This window comes from Struthio camelus, chromosome 4 (genome assembly GCF_040807025.1).
Source record: "Struthio camelus isolate bStrCam1 chromosome 4, bStrCam1.hap1, whole genome shotgun sequence".
NCBI lineage: Eukaryota > Metazoa > Chordata > Aves > Struthioniformes > Struthionidae > Struthio > Struthio camelus.
In genome coordinates this window covers 41,083,686-41,096,063 of record NC_090945.1, presented here as the reverse complement: position 1 = coordinate 41,096,063, position 12,378 = coordinate 41,083,686, and the positions used below count along the sequence as shown (strand labels likewise).

General features: G+C 41.1%; 3 protein-coding genes across 15 annotated transcripts in view; 1 reads left to right on the top strand and 2 right to left on the bottom strand.

The window, feature by feature from the left end:
* The window catches only part of ETFDH (electron transfer flavoprotein dehydrogenase), a 33,228-nt gene extending 29,001 nt beyond the window's left edge, over nt 1-4,227 (bottom strand). For 7 of the 10 annotated variants that reach the window (XR_011141012.1, XR_011141007.1, XR_011141010.1 and 4 more), the window contains exons 1-3: nt 4,065-4,227; nt 1,832-1,978; nt 786-1,015 (exon numbers count right to left, since the gene is read on the bottom strand). Coding sequence is in view for 3 of the 10 variants with exons in the window: in XM_068942396.1 (XP_068798497.1) it covers nt 786-1,015; nt 1,832-1,978; nt 4,065-4,098 (411 nt within the window). In the remaining 7 variants the exon portion in view is untranslated. Of the gene's footprint in view, nt 1-785; nt 1,016-1,831; nt 1,979-2,895; nt 3,000-3,773; nt 3,897-4,064 lie in introns of those variants that run through there. The other 3 variants (XR_011141013.1, XM_068942397.1, XM_009677149.2) reach the window with 3 other exon arrangements.
* A 399-nt stretch (nt 4,228-4,626) lies between these two features.
* On the top strand, nt 4,627-7,683 carry C4H4orf46 (chromosome 4 C4orf46 homolog). Its single transcript, XM_068942395.1, has 2 exons — nt 4,627-4,851; nt 5,080-7,683. The coding sequence occupies exons 1-2, from the start codon at nt 4,690-4,692 to the stop codon at nt 5,233-5,235; spliced, it is 318 nt and encodes a 105-aa protein (XP_068798496.1). The 5' UTR covers nt 4,627-4,689; the 3' UTR covers nt 5,236-7,683.
* The window catches only part of RXFP1 (relaxin family peptide receptor 1), a 50,426-nt gene continuing 45,593 nt past the window's right edge, over nt 7,546-12,378 (bottom strand). For all 4 annotated transcript variants that reach the window (XM_009677144.2, XM_009677146.2, XM_009677147.2 and 1 more), the window contains 3 exons: nt 10,267-10,677; nt 9,538-9,756; nt 7,546-7,847 (listed from right to left, as the gene is read on the bottom strand). In XM_009677144.2, the coding sequence (XP_009675439.2) occupies nt 7,546-7,847; nt 9,538-9,756; nt 10,267-10,677 (932 nt within the window). The remainder of the gene's footprint in view (nt 7,848-9,537; nt 9,757-10,266; nt 10,678-12,378) is intronic.

The window sequence follows — 12,378 nt, the reverse complement described above, 5'->3', positions numbered from 1 at the left end:
GTAGCTGTCAGCACTCCCCAAGACAAAAAAAAACAGTAGTTAAATATGTAAAATACGTAAAATGTAAAATAGTATGTAAAATAACGATCAGGCAAGAATGACCACAGCTACTGAGGAAACAAAACTGTATAAAGTCCTCCAAGTTTGTACATATGCTTGTACTACACCAATATTCCAGAGATTTCTAAAGAAGGCAACTCAACTTGCAGGTCACGTTCAGCCCACTAAAACAACAGTCCATCTAGTCAACAGCCCACCTCCTGCAGCTCCTAGGTGATATTAAGAGGGCTGGCTGCAAGTCAGATGGGTTGTTCTCGCAGAGATGACAGCTTGCTGCCTGTTACCCTCTCTCCTACAAGCATGTTAGGCTTCCATCATATCACCATGTCTGCACATAAATCAGTGTATTGTACATCACTCTCTGAGCACATGCAGAACGACTGCCTAGAAGTAGCAAGTTTGACATTGCAAAGAAACCATTATCTTATGGCTTGTGCACGGGAGTTGGATTCTGCACAAATGCAGCAAATCTAGTGCATCCCAGGATGCACTAGACGTACTTTGTATGTGCACTACCCTATAAAGAAAAGCAAAGGCCACAGTGTATCTGTTTAGACATAAAAAATTAGCATTGATGCGCTAAAGGAAAACAGACTAAAAACAAGACAGAGCGTTTTTCTGGTAAGTCACCACATTTTAAATGGAACGAAGGTAGAAAAGAATGAGTTGGATACAGAGTTTATTACCTTAGAGATGAACTGCAATGTTTACAGGTTCATACATACCCCCCGCTCCTTCCAGTCCGGAAAAAGTTCTTCTAAGGACCGTGGCTCAAGACAAGCACCAGAAAGTGTATGTGCACCAATCTGAGCGGCTTTTTCCACCAGACAAACACGTACTTCTTTGCCATGCTCAGTGGCTAACTGTTTGAGTCGAATAGCTGCAGAAAGACCCGCAGGGCCTCCTCCGACTATGACAACATCAGCTTCCTCTGCAAATCTTTCCATGTTTACTCCTTCAATAGGACAACAGATGATAAAACAAATGGATCTCCAGTTTCTCCTGCCCTCTCTCTCACTAAATCTTGCTTTGCGATACTGCTACCAGGTAACGCAGTAACATCACCTTGCATAAAAGAAGGCCAAATATTCAACAGAATGCTCACTTCAGTACTTGGAAGAGGGTAGAAGGACATTAGTATTCATTTTGTCAATGTACAATCAACTCTTTGTAAGTTGTAAGAAGATATACCATAAAAACATATTCAATCTGTATACACTGTAGGTAAGTATCAGCAATGTTAAAAATAAGAGCCTGGTTGCCTAGCTGTATCAAAGATACTTGGTGAAACTCTAGGAAGAGAGAAAGAAAAGAAAAAAAATCTTTAGTCAGAACAAGTTATTTTATTTTACTCTAGTTAATCAGCTACTGTTATGGAATTGAAGACATTAAAATTGCTGAATATATAGACTGGAATGGCCAGAGATATATATTCCTCTTATTTTGTCACAAACTTTCATGGCGAGAGCAACTGAAAAATCCAAAAAATACAGACCTGACTGAATTCAATCTTGTTGTGATAGTCACCCAAGTAAAAAGAATTTATAAACTTTTTTGACGTAACTAGAATCCAGTCAAATCTGACCTGATTTTATAGTGCTCAACACAATCGTTGTGAGATAGCAACCGTAAAATTTCATTTGGGATATTAGTACTGTACTTAACAGAATATAATTTCTGTAAAAAGAAAAAATCGGCAACACACTTCAGTGTTGTTAAAATTGAGTAATAACAATAAAAAGATGCTTTTAAAACACATGTTTTCACTTACCTTCCCATCGTTTGTCTTTGTCCCGAGGATGAATAGTATAATGCGTAGTTATACGAGGCACAGAGGTAGTAGATGCACATGCTGCAATATGCAGTGATGGAAGGCAGTCTCTCTTTAACAACTTTAAAACATGAAAACACAGACGTGCTGCAAAAACAAAAAACAGATTCACCAAATCATTAGCTTTCCAAAGTTTTCTATATTTCAGAGACACAATGGCACAACAAATACGACAGCCCCTTAAAAGGCTGCCAGGTCAAATGAAGATGAGGAAGCGTATAAATAGATTTTTAGTTATTCAGCAACTAGGACTGTGCATGTGTAATTTTAAATTTAAAAAATAAATAAAAAATAGAGAGCTTTCCCTTTAAGTGAATAGCACTCAAGGAATAAGTACACCAGCCAACCAATTCTGACAGCTGGCATACCACAGCATGCACGTACAAAGGAAAAAGACATTCTAAGTTCCTACGTCATTTTGAACATCAAAAGATTTATTGAAGACATCATTAAAAAGGACTAAACAACTGTAGAGAGAGGACATACAAGTTCATCCCTTTTGCAATCTCAACACATGTTCAGACACACAGCTTGGGCTGCTGATTCTAAGCAGCTGATCTAAAATAAATGTCACCATCTACAGTAAAAGCCAAGACTTAAACAAATATACTTTAGCAAGGCTAGAAATAGATACAGGTAATAAAGACACGCAATCTTTACCTTTGCTACAGAAACATTAATAGTTGCCACAACAAATTATGCATTCTCTTAAGTCTCAAATAAGCAAAATAAGACAAAAGGGCATGTTACATGCTTGTTCTAATTTCCGTCTTTCACAAAAAAAAAATCATGTTTTGGAGCTGTATGTGATCTGTTCTCAGAGAGCTAGTAAGTGTAGCACCAAAACTAGTTATAGTTACAAGATTTGTCAAGTAACGCACACTAAGTGGTATTTTCCCTTCCATTATGGATTCCCTTAGTCTAATTTCAGGGCAGAGAGGGAGAATACTATATTTGAAACACAGTATTTCTGCAAAACCACATAAGCAAAACCACCAACATACTGATGTTCGCTGATGTGTTTCATTGCCAACGGTGATTAACAAGGCCACCACAAACATCCTCCATCATAATTACATAGTGATAGTCGGGGTACTGGTCTCCATATGCAAGGTAATAATAAACGGACATAGATAATACTTTTAGGTTAACAGCAATTTTGCACATAACAAACATAACATAAACATTATTACTATAAGTAACAAGTAATTCTTATCACGACTCACAAGTACCCTTCACCTGCACAGCTAGGTAAAGCTGTGTAAGCTGGACAGCTTCAAATAATGGATCTGAGAACAAGCAATGTGTTTTATACGTAGGATAATAACTACACCAATATACATTAAAACACAATACCATAACTTCATTTCTGAGCTATTTTATTTGAGCAAGACCGATAGCACTATGAGTTACACAGTACTGCTGCTTGGCAAAAATAAAAAGTGAAATTGACTTAGGAATATGTTTAATAAACACAAAGGCAGGTCCAAACTCTGCAACGGCACCTGAACAGACATACTCTTTTCACCCAACGACCTGGAACCTGGGCGACTGTGTTACTGCAGAGCTGAGAGCTTACGGACTTGGCAGTTCGCATACGTGCAGCAATGAACAGTGAGTACGAAGCGGTGCAAACAATCGCTAAGAAAAGAGCAAAAACTCGCTCCCACGAAGTTCTTTGACAACCGCCGCCAAGGCATTACTTCTACGATTATTACCTCGATAACGACGTACATCCAATTACCTTACCCTTTAAAACACGCTACACCTAGCAAAGATCGCTGCAAAACAGACAGCTCTTTACAGCGCCGCGTTACATTTTAACACCAGACACAGCACGTTAACAAAATACACCGGTAGCCCAACCCTTGCAGGTGCTTACTGCGTAGTTTCACCCTCGGAAGCACATTTAAACCAGCAGAGACCGCAGAGACCGCTCCGACGAGGAGGGAGCAGCTGCTGCGGGACAGCCGCCCCCCAGCGCCCCCGAAACCTCCCCACAGGCGATGCCGGTGGGGCGCCCCCCACCCCCGCGCAGGCGCCGCGGCCCGGAGCGGCCGGTGGCGCCGCGGCCGCGCCGACCTTTGCCCTAATTCCGCGCCAGCTGCCGCCCCCGCCCCAGGTCGCCGTGCCCCGCCGCGGCCCGCTGCCCCGCCGCGAGCCGGCACGTTACCTCGGCTGGAGGACGGGCAGACAGGCGGCAGCATGACGGCGGCAGCTCTCCACTCTCCCCTCAGCGCTCGCACCTCCTCTCCACCGCGCCCACCCCACCCCGGCTCCCCTCGGCCCCGCCGCGCCTGCGCACTCGGCTGCCTGCCGGGCGACACACGCCCCGTCCCGCCCCACCCGCGCTGCCAGGACTACAGCTCCCAGGGCTCCCCGCGCGAGGCGCCGGCGGGACATACCACGCATGCGCCTGGCCACCACGGCCCGCGGAGGAACGCTTGCCCTGGTCTGATATTTAAACGCAGGCACATGGAGATGGCGACGCGCTGGTTTACACATTTTTTGCGCCGTGTGCGCTACAAACAAGACCAAGCGCTAGCTAACAACCCAGGCGGGCACCACGGGAAGAAAGACTACCGTTCCCGGCGTGCAGCGCGGCGCCCATAATTCCAAGCGGCGCTGTGCAGCACCGCCCCGTTCCCCCGTCGCACGCCCTGCCTGGTCTCGCCGCAGTGCCTGCCGGGATACCCGCGAGCCTTTCCCCGGAGCCGTTGGGGCGGGGCGGGGCGGGGCGGGGCGAGCGTTGCAGCGCGCGGAGCCGTTGGGCGGGCCGGGCGGCAGCGGCGCGGAGCATGGCCGAGGCAGGACCGCTGCAGCCCACAGCGCTCCCGGAGGGCCCGCCCGCCGCCGGGCCCAGGAGGAGCCGCAGCTGGAGCAGGGGGGCGCGGCCGCCGGAGCAGCTCGCTGGCGACCCGCAGGAGCTGCTGGAGGAGGTGGAGATGCAGATCGGCGACGTGAGTGACGCCGCGGCGGGAAGCGCTGGGAAGGGGGCCCGGGCGGCGGTAACGGCGGCTCCGGTCCCTGCAGCCCGGCCTCCTCGCTCCTGCCCGGCTCCGGCCGAGGCCTCCCCGCTGCCGCGGCACTGGGAAAGCGGGGCGCCAGCGAGTTGTCAAGCCGGGAGCCCTTTCCGGGTGCGTCTCGGCGCGTATTGCTGACCCCCAACCTCTCGCTCTGTCCTCTAGGCTGCCTTCTCGCTGACAAAGATCCTGGAGGCGACGTCTGCTGTATCAGCCCAGGTGGAAGAGCTTGCGACCAAATGTTCTGAAAATGCCAGATTTCTTAAGACATGGCGGGACCTGCTGAAGGAGGGGTATGATTCCCTGAAACCCAGCGAGTAGCTGGGCCGTCATGGAAAAAGTGGGAACTTCTGCTGCCTGATGAGGGATGTTGAGAGGGGAGTCATCCCACAGTATTTACCTTTTGCTGACCGTGCCTTGTGACAGTAGAGCTTGATTGGCATCATACCACGTTGTCTGCTTATATTAGACTTGAATGTGTTACTGCACACTGTGCCTAGTTTTTTTTTTAAAACAACTTTTTTAGCGATTTCACATGGTGAGTTTATTTTTTCATCAACAACTCATTTTGAGCTAGAAGAGAGTTCTTTGGAAAATACTTGTATGTGTACCAAAACTATGTATAAGTTTCTGAGTAAAATAACTTTGTTCAGGGGAGTTATCAGTTGTAACTCTTGGACTCCTCCTTTGCAGCTCAGGTGATCTCATATGTGAAAGAACTTTCATTTTTTGCTAATATAATGGAGACAAAGTTAACTTGTAAGGTACATCTAGAACTCACCAGCTGTGGGGGGGAGTGGTAGCCCATGAAAATATAGTCAGCCATCCTTTTAAGAACTTTGACTGTGCTAGAAGAAGCCCTCTTAGCTCCAGGGAAACTTGTCAAACTAATTTTTCTTTGTGCATGCTTTTTCTTCAGGTTGAGGATGGGATAATATGGCTAGTGAAGTCTTATTTAAGAGCTATAGATAAGCCACCCTATCCCAAATCTTACTATTTTAGGCAGTATTGCAATATATTTCTATAAAGATGCATTTGTTTTACAAACAGTTTGATAATTGGAAACATGTTACGCCAGACTTTTTGTAATAAATACAAAGTGCCTTATGCATTGACCTTAGATATATGTTTGGTAGAAATTTAACTGTGTTGCTTACTGATAGGATGGATTATTTGGAATTATTAATACAAGCTTCCTTCAGTTAGAATAAGTGTTTGTAAACTGTATTCTCTCATCTCTGGGGCAGCAGCTTGTTCTGTTTTTGGCCTATTGTATGTCCTGCCTCAAGCAGTAACTAATTAATTAATCTAGTTTGTACTATAAACAGGACCTTTTGGTCTGAAAGATCACTAATCTGTAATAAATAGTTGCATTGAAACTTCTGTATCCCTTACCAGAGTAATGTGAAAAAATAATGCTGAAATGCAAGGGGAAGCTTCAGGAGAATGTGGCTGTACCGTGACTTGTAGCAAGCCTAATTGTCACTGGTAGGAGGATTTTTAAAAGACAAACCGTAGTTTTGTTATCAAAAGAATAAAGATGTTACACCAAATTAGGAACTAACTAATATTCTTAAGGTACTGGTAGGAAACAAAAAAATACTGAATACATCCATAATCAACTTCAAGTGAAAACAGAAGTAGTGGTAAGGACAGGTGTCCTTAACATTCCTTATAAAAAGCAGTTATTGTCATTGAGAATGCTGAGCTTCTATGATAATTAAAAGGGCAATCCACATTGCAGGAATTCACTGAGCTATTTTTTCCAGTACCCTAAACAACTTGGAAAAGAAGTCACTTTGATCAGCAGATCATCCTTTATTGAAATAAAATATACAGTAGTGGAAACAAGATGCTCAACAAATTTTGATTTCAAGATGATCCAAAATTCTGTAAACAGTTAAAGTGTGAGTCACACTAAGTTTTAATTCAGCTTCTTACATACTTAAGAAGTTAAGTGCAAATACTAGAAGTAACTTTTAACTTTCTTTTAAAGAACTTCAAGATCATCAATGCAGAAGAGGCATTTCTTTTTCTTGGGCTGCTAGGCCATTGGACTGAGTGTGGTATTAGAGGAGAACTAAGGAAGTCATAGTAATTGGTAGTGGAAAATGTTCTTTTCAGTAAATAAGTGAATAAATTGCCTCCGTTTGTGTCCTTATACCTTCTTCTATGTACAAAGATGATTGTTTTAGGTGAGGTAAAATGATTTTACCTTGTAACACTGGGGAGTACAGTACTACTCAAGTGCTCAATGATTGCATTCCCTAAATTATTTTAACCATAATGCATTCAATTTGATGCACAAGGTGATTAAAACTTAGATGGCATGACAACTATTAAGACTGATAGGCCTCTATTTGTCAGTCTCTCACTTGGTTTGAGAGGTGGAGGAGGAATAAAAAGAGACTTAACTTTTCATCCTGATCAAGGATGAGTTGTCAAAAGGTCAGGAACTGTTGCAAGACGAAAAAATTATTTTTGTATCAGTTCTCCCTGCAAGTAGACACATTGATCTACTTTCTTCCTGCTTTGACTGCTGGTTCTGGTGAGTCAGTGTGTCCCCTCCCTTGTTATTTTCCTCATTGCTATAAAGCAGTAAATCCACGTATGTGAAGGTTCATAATGTGTTTATGTGTATGAATTTAGTCTGGTTGACTGTGTAGTCACTGATGCCTCAGAGGAGTCTGTACAAAGAACAGGCTTCGATAGCTTTGGTGTGATTTCATGCATTGGCCACATCTCTATCCAAATGAATGATGGACCATATGTTTTTTGACTGCCTTTGCTTCTTTTGGATCTTCTTTGTCTGTAATTATACCAGACCTGATGAATCATTTCTTTGAAAGGTCGTGTAGTCAGAGTGTAGAGAAGAGGATTCAAAGCACTGTTTATGGGTAGTATAAAAATCACCACCCAAGAAGTTATGGTACCTTAAGGAGGGGAAGAAAAAAAAAAGGAAGCTGTAATAGGTAGTAGTGTTTGTACCCGTTAGTCAATACAAGCACTTCATGCTGATGCGATGCAGCTTCCTTTTAAAAGCCGTAGTCCAGAAGTTTGTGGGGGTCATGCTGAGGTCACATTGCAACAGTGTCATGACACAGTCACAACCCACTCCTCCTGCTGTTTCATAGGTACTGCCGTCCTCCATTCCAAGGACTCCCTGCAAATCCTGACAATTTTCACTTTCCCAGTAGTTCCATTTGTCTCCCAATTTTTTTTGTTACTTTTGTAACAGGGTTCCCTCTTTTTGTTCTGGTTGAGCTGCATTTACTTGCCCCCACATCTGTTTGTCTGCTCTTTGTTCCCTATCTCTTCCTCTGATCTCCATTCCCCATCCACTTCCCCAAATTAATCATAATTGTAACTATGTCTCTGATGTCCTGTCCTCTCCCAAAGCAATGATGTCCTTCACTCACTTTTCCCTCAGAAGCTGTTTGTGCTTGTCTACACCAGGAGTTCTCCATTCTTTCCCATGCAAAATGCATTGTGTACATCCTTATTTCCTTCTTGCCTTGTTGACAGGGGTCTCCATGTTTCATACCTTCCTATACCAAGGTTTCCTGTTCTCTCCTGCCTGCACCAGGCTCTGTGTGCATTTTCCCAGCACCCCATTCTCATCCTTACTGTTCAGGAGATAGGTCAATTCATTACCGAAGTGGCATATGTTATTTCTATTTTTGACAATACTTTCTTTAAAATTCAAATCTCTTTGGTGGTCAGATAGCTTCATAACAAAACATTTTGGAAAGTTTAGTATAATTGAAAATATTTGTACATGATCAATGTAACTTTCAGACATTTGACATTAAAGTCAAAACTTCCAAAGGATAACTCCAATGCTTTTGGTCAGCACATCAGACAAAGCTAAAACACTTTCTCACCAGTATAGTATGGTGACATATATCTATATGTAAATTCACACAGTGGAGCCTGACAGTCTACTGCTGGTAGCACTGTTCATACCAACGTTCTTTCCAACAGGATTTACAAACCCTGCCTGAGGAGTCTGTTTTCCTAACATGTACCGTCCTTGCAAATAAAAGGAAAACATAAAGTTTATTTTAATCTTTCAAGGTGTGCTGTTCACATATAGGAATTTGTTCCCACCATAAAGAAGACAAGCTTTAAGACTGCCTTATATAACTGAACTTTTCAACTATAAGCACTGGTTTGCAAAAGGAACGCTTTTTCAGGGAAAGAATTATATTATTAAATAAAGATAGGAAATGTTATATTCTTTTGAACTATATTCAGATAGCAGAACCACCAAAAGCCATAAAATGAGAAAAGCCAAAAAACAAGTTCAAACTTGGTTTTCAAATACATGTTGTACATTTTATAGATATTCTATGAAGATAGGCTTTCAAGATTCGAATTGTTGTCTTGGCTGGCTCTGATAAAGGTGACTAATCTTTGATTATTATACTGATATAGTTCAATGCAGTGACGTAATGAACTATATAGTTCATTATAGTGTGTGTGTATTATATATATAGTTACATAGTATACTGTTCATTATAGCAATGTAGTGCAATACATTCAATTCTTTTTCTTCTAAGTTAAGAGTAACAGGTTTCAAATAGAGGCAGTTGGAAGAGCTGCACAAAAGAACGAACTTACCTGGTATTTCTACTTGAAGTAAAGAAAGGAGTTTCAAAACAAAAATGGGTATCCAGCATAGTGCGTCAGTAAATACAATGAAGAAAAAACGTTTAGCAAGGGTCATCTCTTTTTTAATATGATTCCGAATTTCGGTAGCTGTAATAGCTGTCTGGTGAACACTGTAGAACATACTTCCATAGGAAAACACAATGATGATAAAAGCTGCCAAATTTACACCTGTTTAAGAAGTGAAAACTAGTTATCCTTTGAAAGCATAATGGCAATGCCACACGTCACTTATTTGTTTATTGGGGGACACTAGTGATAGATGGTGAAAGAGAATCTTTTGTCTAAACTGTTACTCCCTGAGAATTAAATGGTCAAACAATCTGAGTCTGTCTCCACTTACAACACTGAATTATTGTCTATACTCATTTTAATTATCACTTGATCAATGGTTGCTATCAGATCCTCTAGTCTGAATGTTTCTCTACTTCCCTGACAAAGTCTGCTTATTCAGATACTTAATGGAGCTAACTTCTTTCTACTTTCTGAGCACTTCATGGACTTCAAGATGTGTAAATCTATCTAGCTAGCTAATGTGAAATATCGAGGCTGGAAGAAGTCTTTAAGAGCTTATGGGAGCATCTAAATGTGAATTCTGAATATCACAACAAAGCTGTCATATTTGTTTGAAAACTAGGCTCATTAGAGCCATAATCACTATAAAGAAGAAATGCAACTTACCTAAAAAAATGACAACAGAATAAATCTGACTTCCTGAACTTTCTGATTTTTCTGAATGAAGAGGAAAACAGACGCCATTGGTGCCATAGTAGTTCCTGAAAAATTCCTTATTGCTCAGTGGAATGAAAGCAACAGCAAATCCAATTATCCAGATAAGAACCAAAATGGAAATTGTCCTGCATTTTCTGGGCTTCAAACACCTAAAAGGATAAACTATGCAGATGTATTTTTCCAAAGTCAGGTAAGTCAACAGTAAAACTGACACCTCTGTAGACAGAATAGCCAACGATCCCACCAACTGACAATGAATACTGTCCATCCATAACTGAGCGTGCTTGTTGTATTCTCCACGATATTTAAGATCAAAAGCTCCAATCACAAATAAATATATTCCCATCAGACAGTCAGCACCTGTGGGCATAGTGCTTAACATCATTATTTACACATCTGAATTTTCCATTCTCATTGTGTATATATACATGTAGAAAAACAGACAAACATGTAGATATGAACGTTTATTTACAAGTGTCAGCTAATATGCAGATAGAAATCAACAGTATAATTTCAGTGCTACTGAGAATTATAATTAAGACAGTATAATTCAGTTCTATTCCTCCTTTTTTGTTACTCATTTTTTTCTCAAATTTTCATCTGTTAGACTGACTTTCTCTTCCATACTTGTTTCCAAACTGATTTTTTTTTGAAGCTCAAATAAAATTGTCTTGCATATAGAAAAAGATGTACTTTCAACTATGGAAATATTCTTGCGACCTTTTTTTTTTTTTTTGAATAGATCCAGTTCCTTTTGACATTGACATTTGTAGTTTGCTTTGAGTAGAGCAACTCTGCTGGACTCAAAGTTTAGTTTAGATTTGTCCACCTTTTAATCTTTCCAAAATGATGCGCATAGTCCTTTAACAAGACTTGAAACTACGCAGCAAACCTGAACAACACCGTACCTGCTTCTCATTAGATTACCAGTGAAAGGCAGAATGCAAAGGGAAGCTCTTGTGCGTGTCTAGAGTAACGCCACAGGGATCACTCCAATGTTCTTGGGGCTTCTTTTGGAGCATCAGAATGAACATTACTGTTGTAGACCATTCAGGATCCCACACGTATCTGACTCCCCAAGATTATGATGTTGGCTTAAAAATCACAGGCTTAAGAGATGATAAATTTGGAGATCTGTTTAATTCCTGAGTATTAATGATGCCTTGGCTTCTCATTGTCAAGTTGTCTTCTGCAACTAGCAGGACAACAAACCTTTCTTGCTTTTTAAGTACTTTGAAATATCATGATTTCTCTTCTTTCCTCTATGCCATTTTGTATGGGCTCTCTAAGAAAAGGCTTAATGGTAAGCATTTCTGTAATACTAGCTCTGGGAAGTGAAGAGAAGCTGTTGACATAGACCTGAACGTTTCTCAGATATTTTGGTAGGAATTTTGCTAGGGTGTTCAGATTGTTGATTCCGATGGTTAAACGAGTCAACAAAGTTTCAAAATCATGGGCATGCTGTACTTAGAAATTCTGCAATCTTATTTTATACATTGTTGCTTTGTTGACAGTTACCTTTCAAAATGCAATTAAAAATTTGTGAAATATGTAAGTTCAGCTAGACGCCCTTGTATCAAAACTAAACACAGGGTACTTGGGTTTATAACAACTGTACTCCCAAGTAGTTTGTCCGTAATGATGTCTTGCTTTTAGGATGAAAATAAGAAATATCAGTCTCAATACTGGAGAGCTAGGAACAATTGATTTTCTGTATTTGCACACACAACCATTTGCTCATATAAAAAAAAATAGAATGAGTAAAACTATCTTGAACACAAATAACATTTACACACACAAATTACTATTTACTCACAATTACATAGTCAAATCTAGGTCTATGGTCCTTCGAAAAATTTGGAATTTTATCTCTTCTTATTGAAGAAAGTGGGAATTCGACACAATGTCTACAGCAGTAAAATCAGACATGAAAGCTTTGGAGTTTATCAGCTGGTTATTGTTACGGACCAGAGGCATTATCTAACAAGACCTCATGGTGCGTAAGATACCATATTCTGTATTGTCATTCACAAGAGCATGAAAGTTCAGTTAATCCAATGC

Bases quoted from the DNA above. Each gene is read 5' to 3' on its own strand.
- C4H4orf46 (XM_068942395.1), top strand. From the start codon at position 4,690: ATGGCCGAGGCAGGACCGCTGCAGCCCACAGCGCTCCCGGAGGGCCCG. The intron at 4,852-5,079 runs GTGAGTGACGCC...TCTGTCCTCTAG, and splicing joins TGGAGATGCAGATCGGCGAC to GCTGCCTTCTCGCTGACAAA.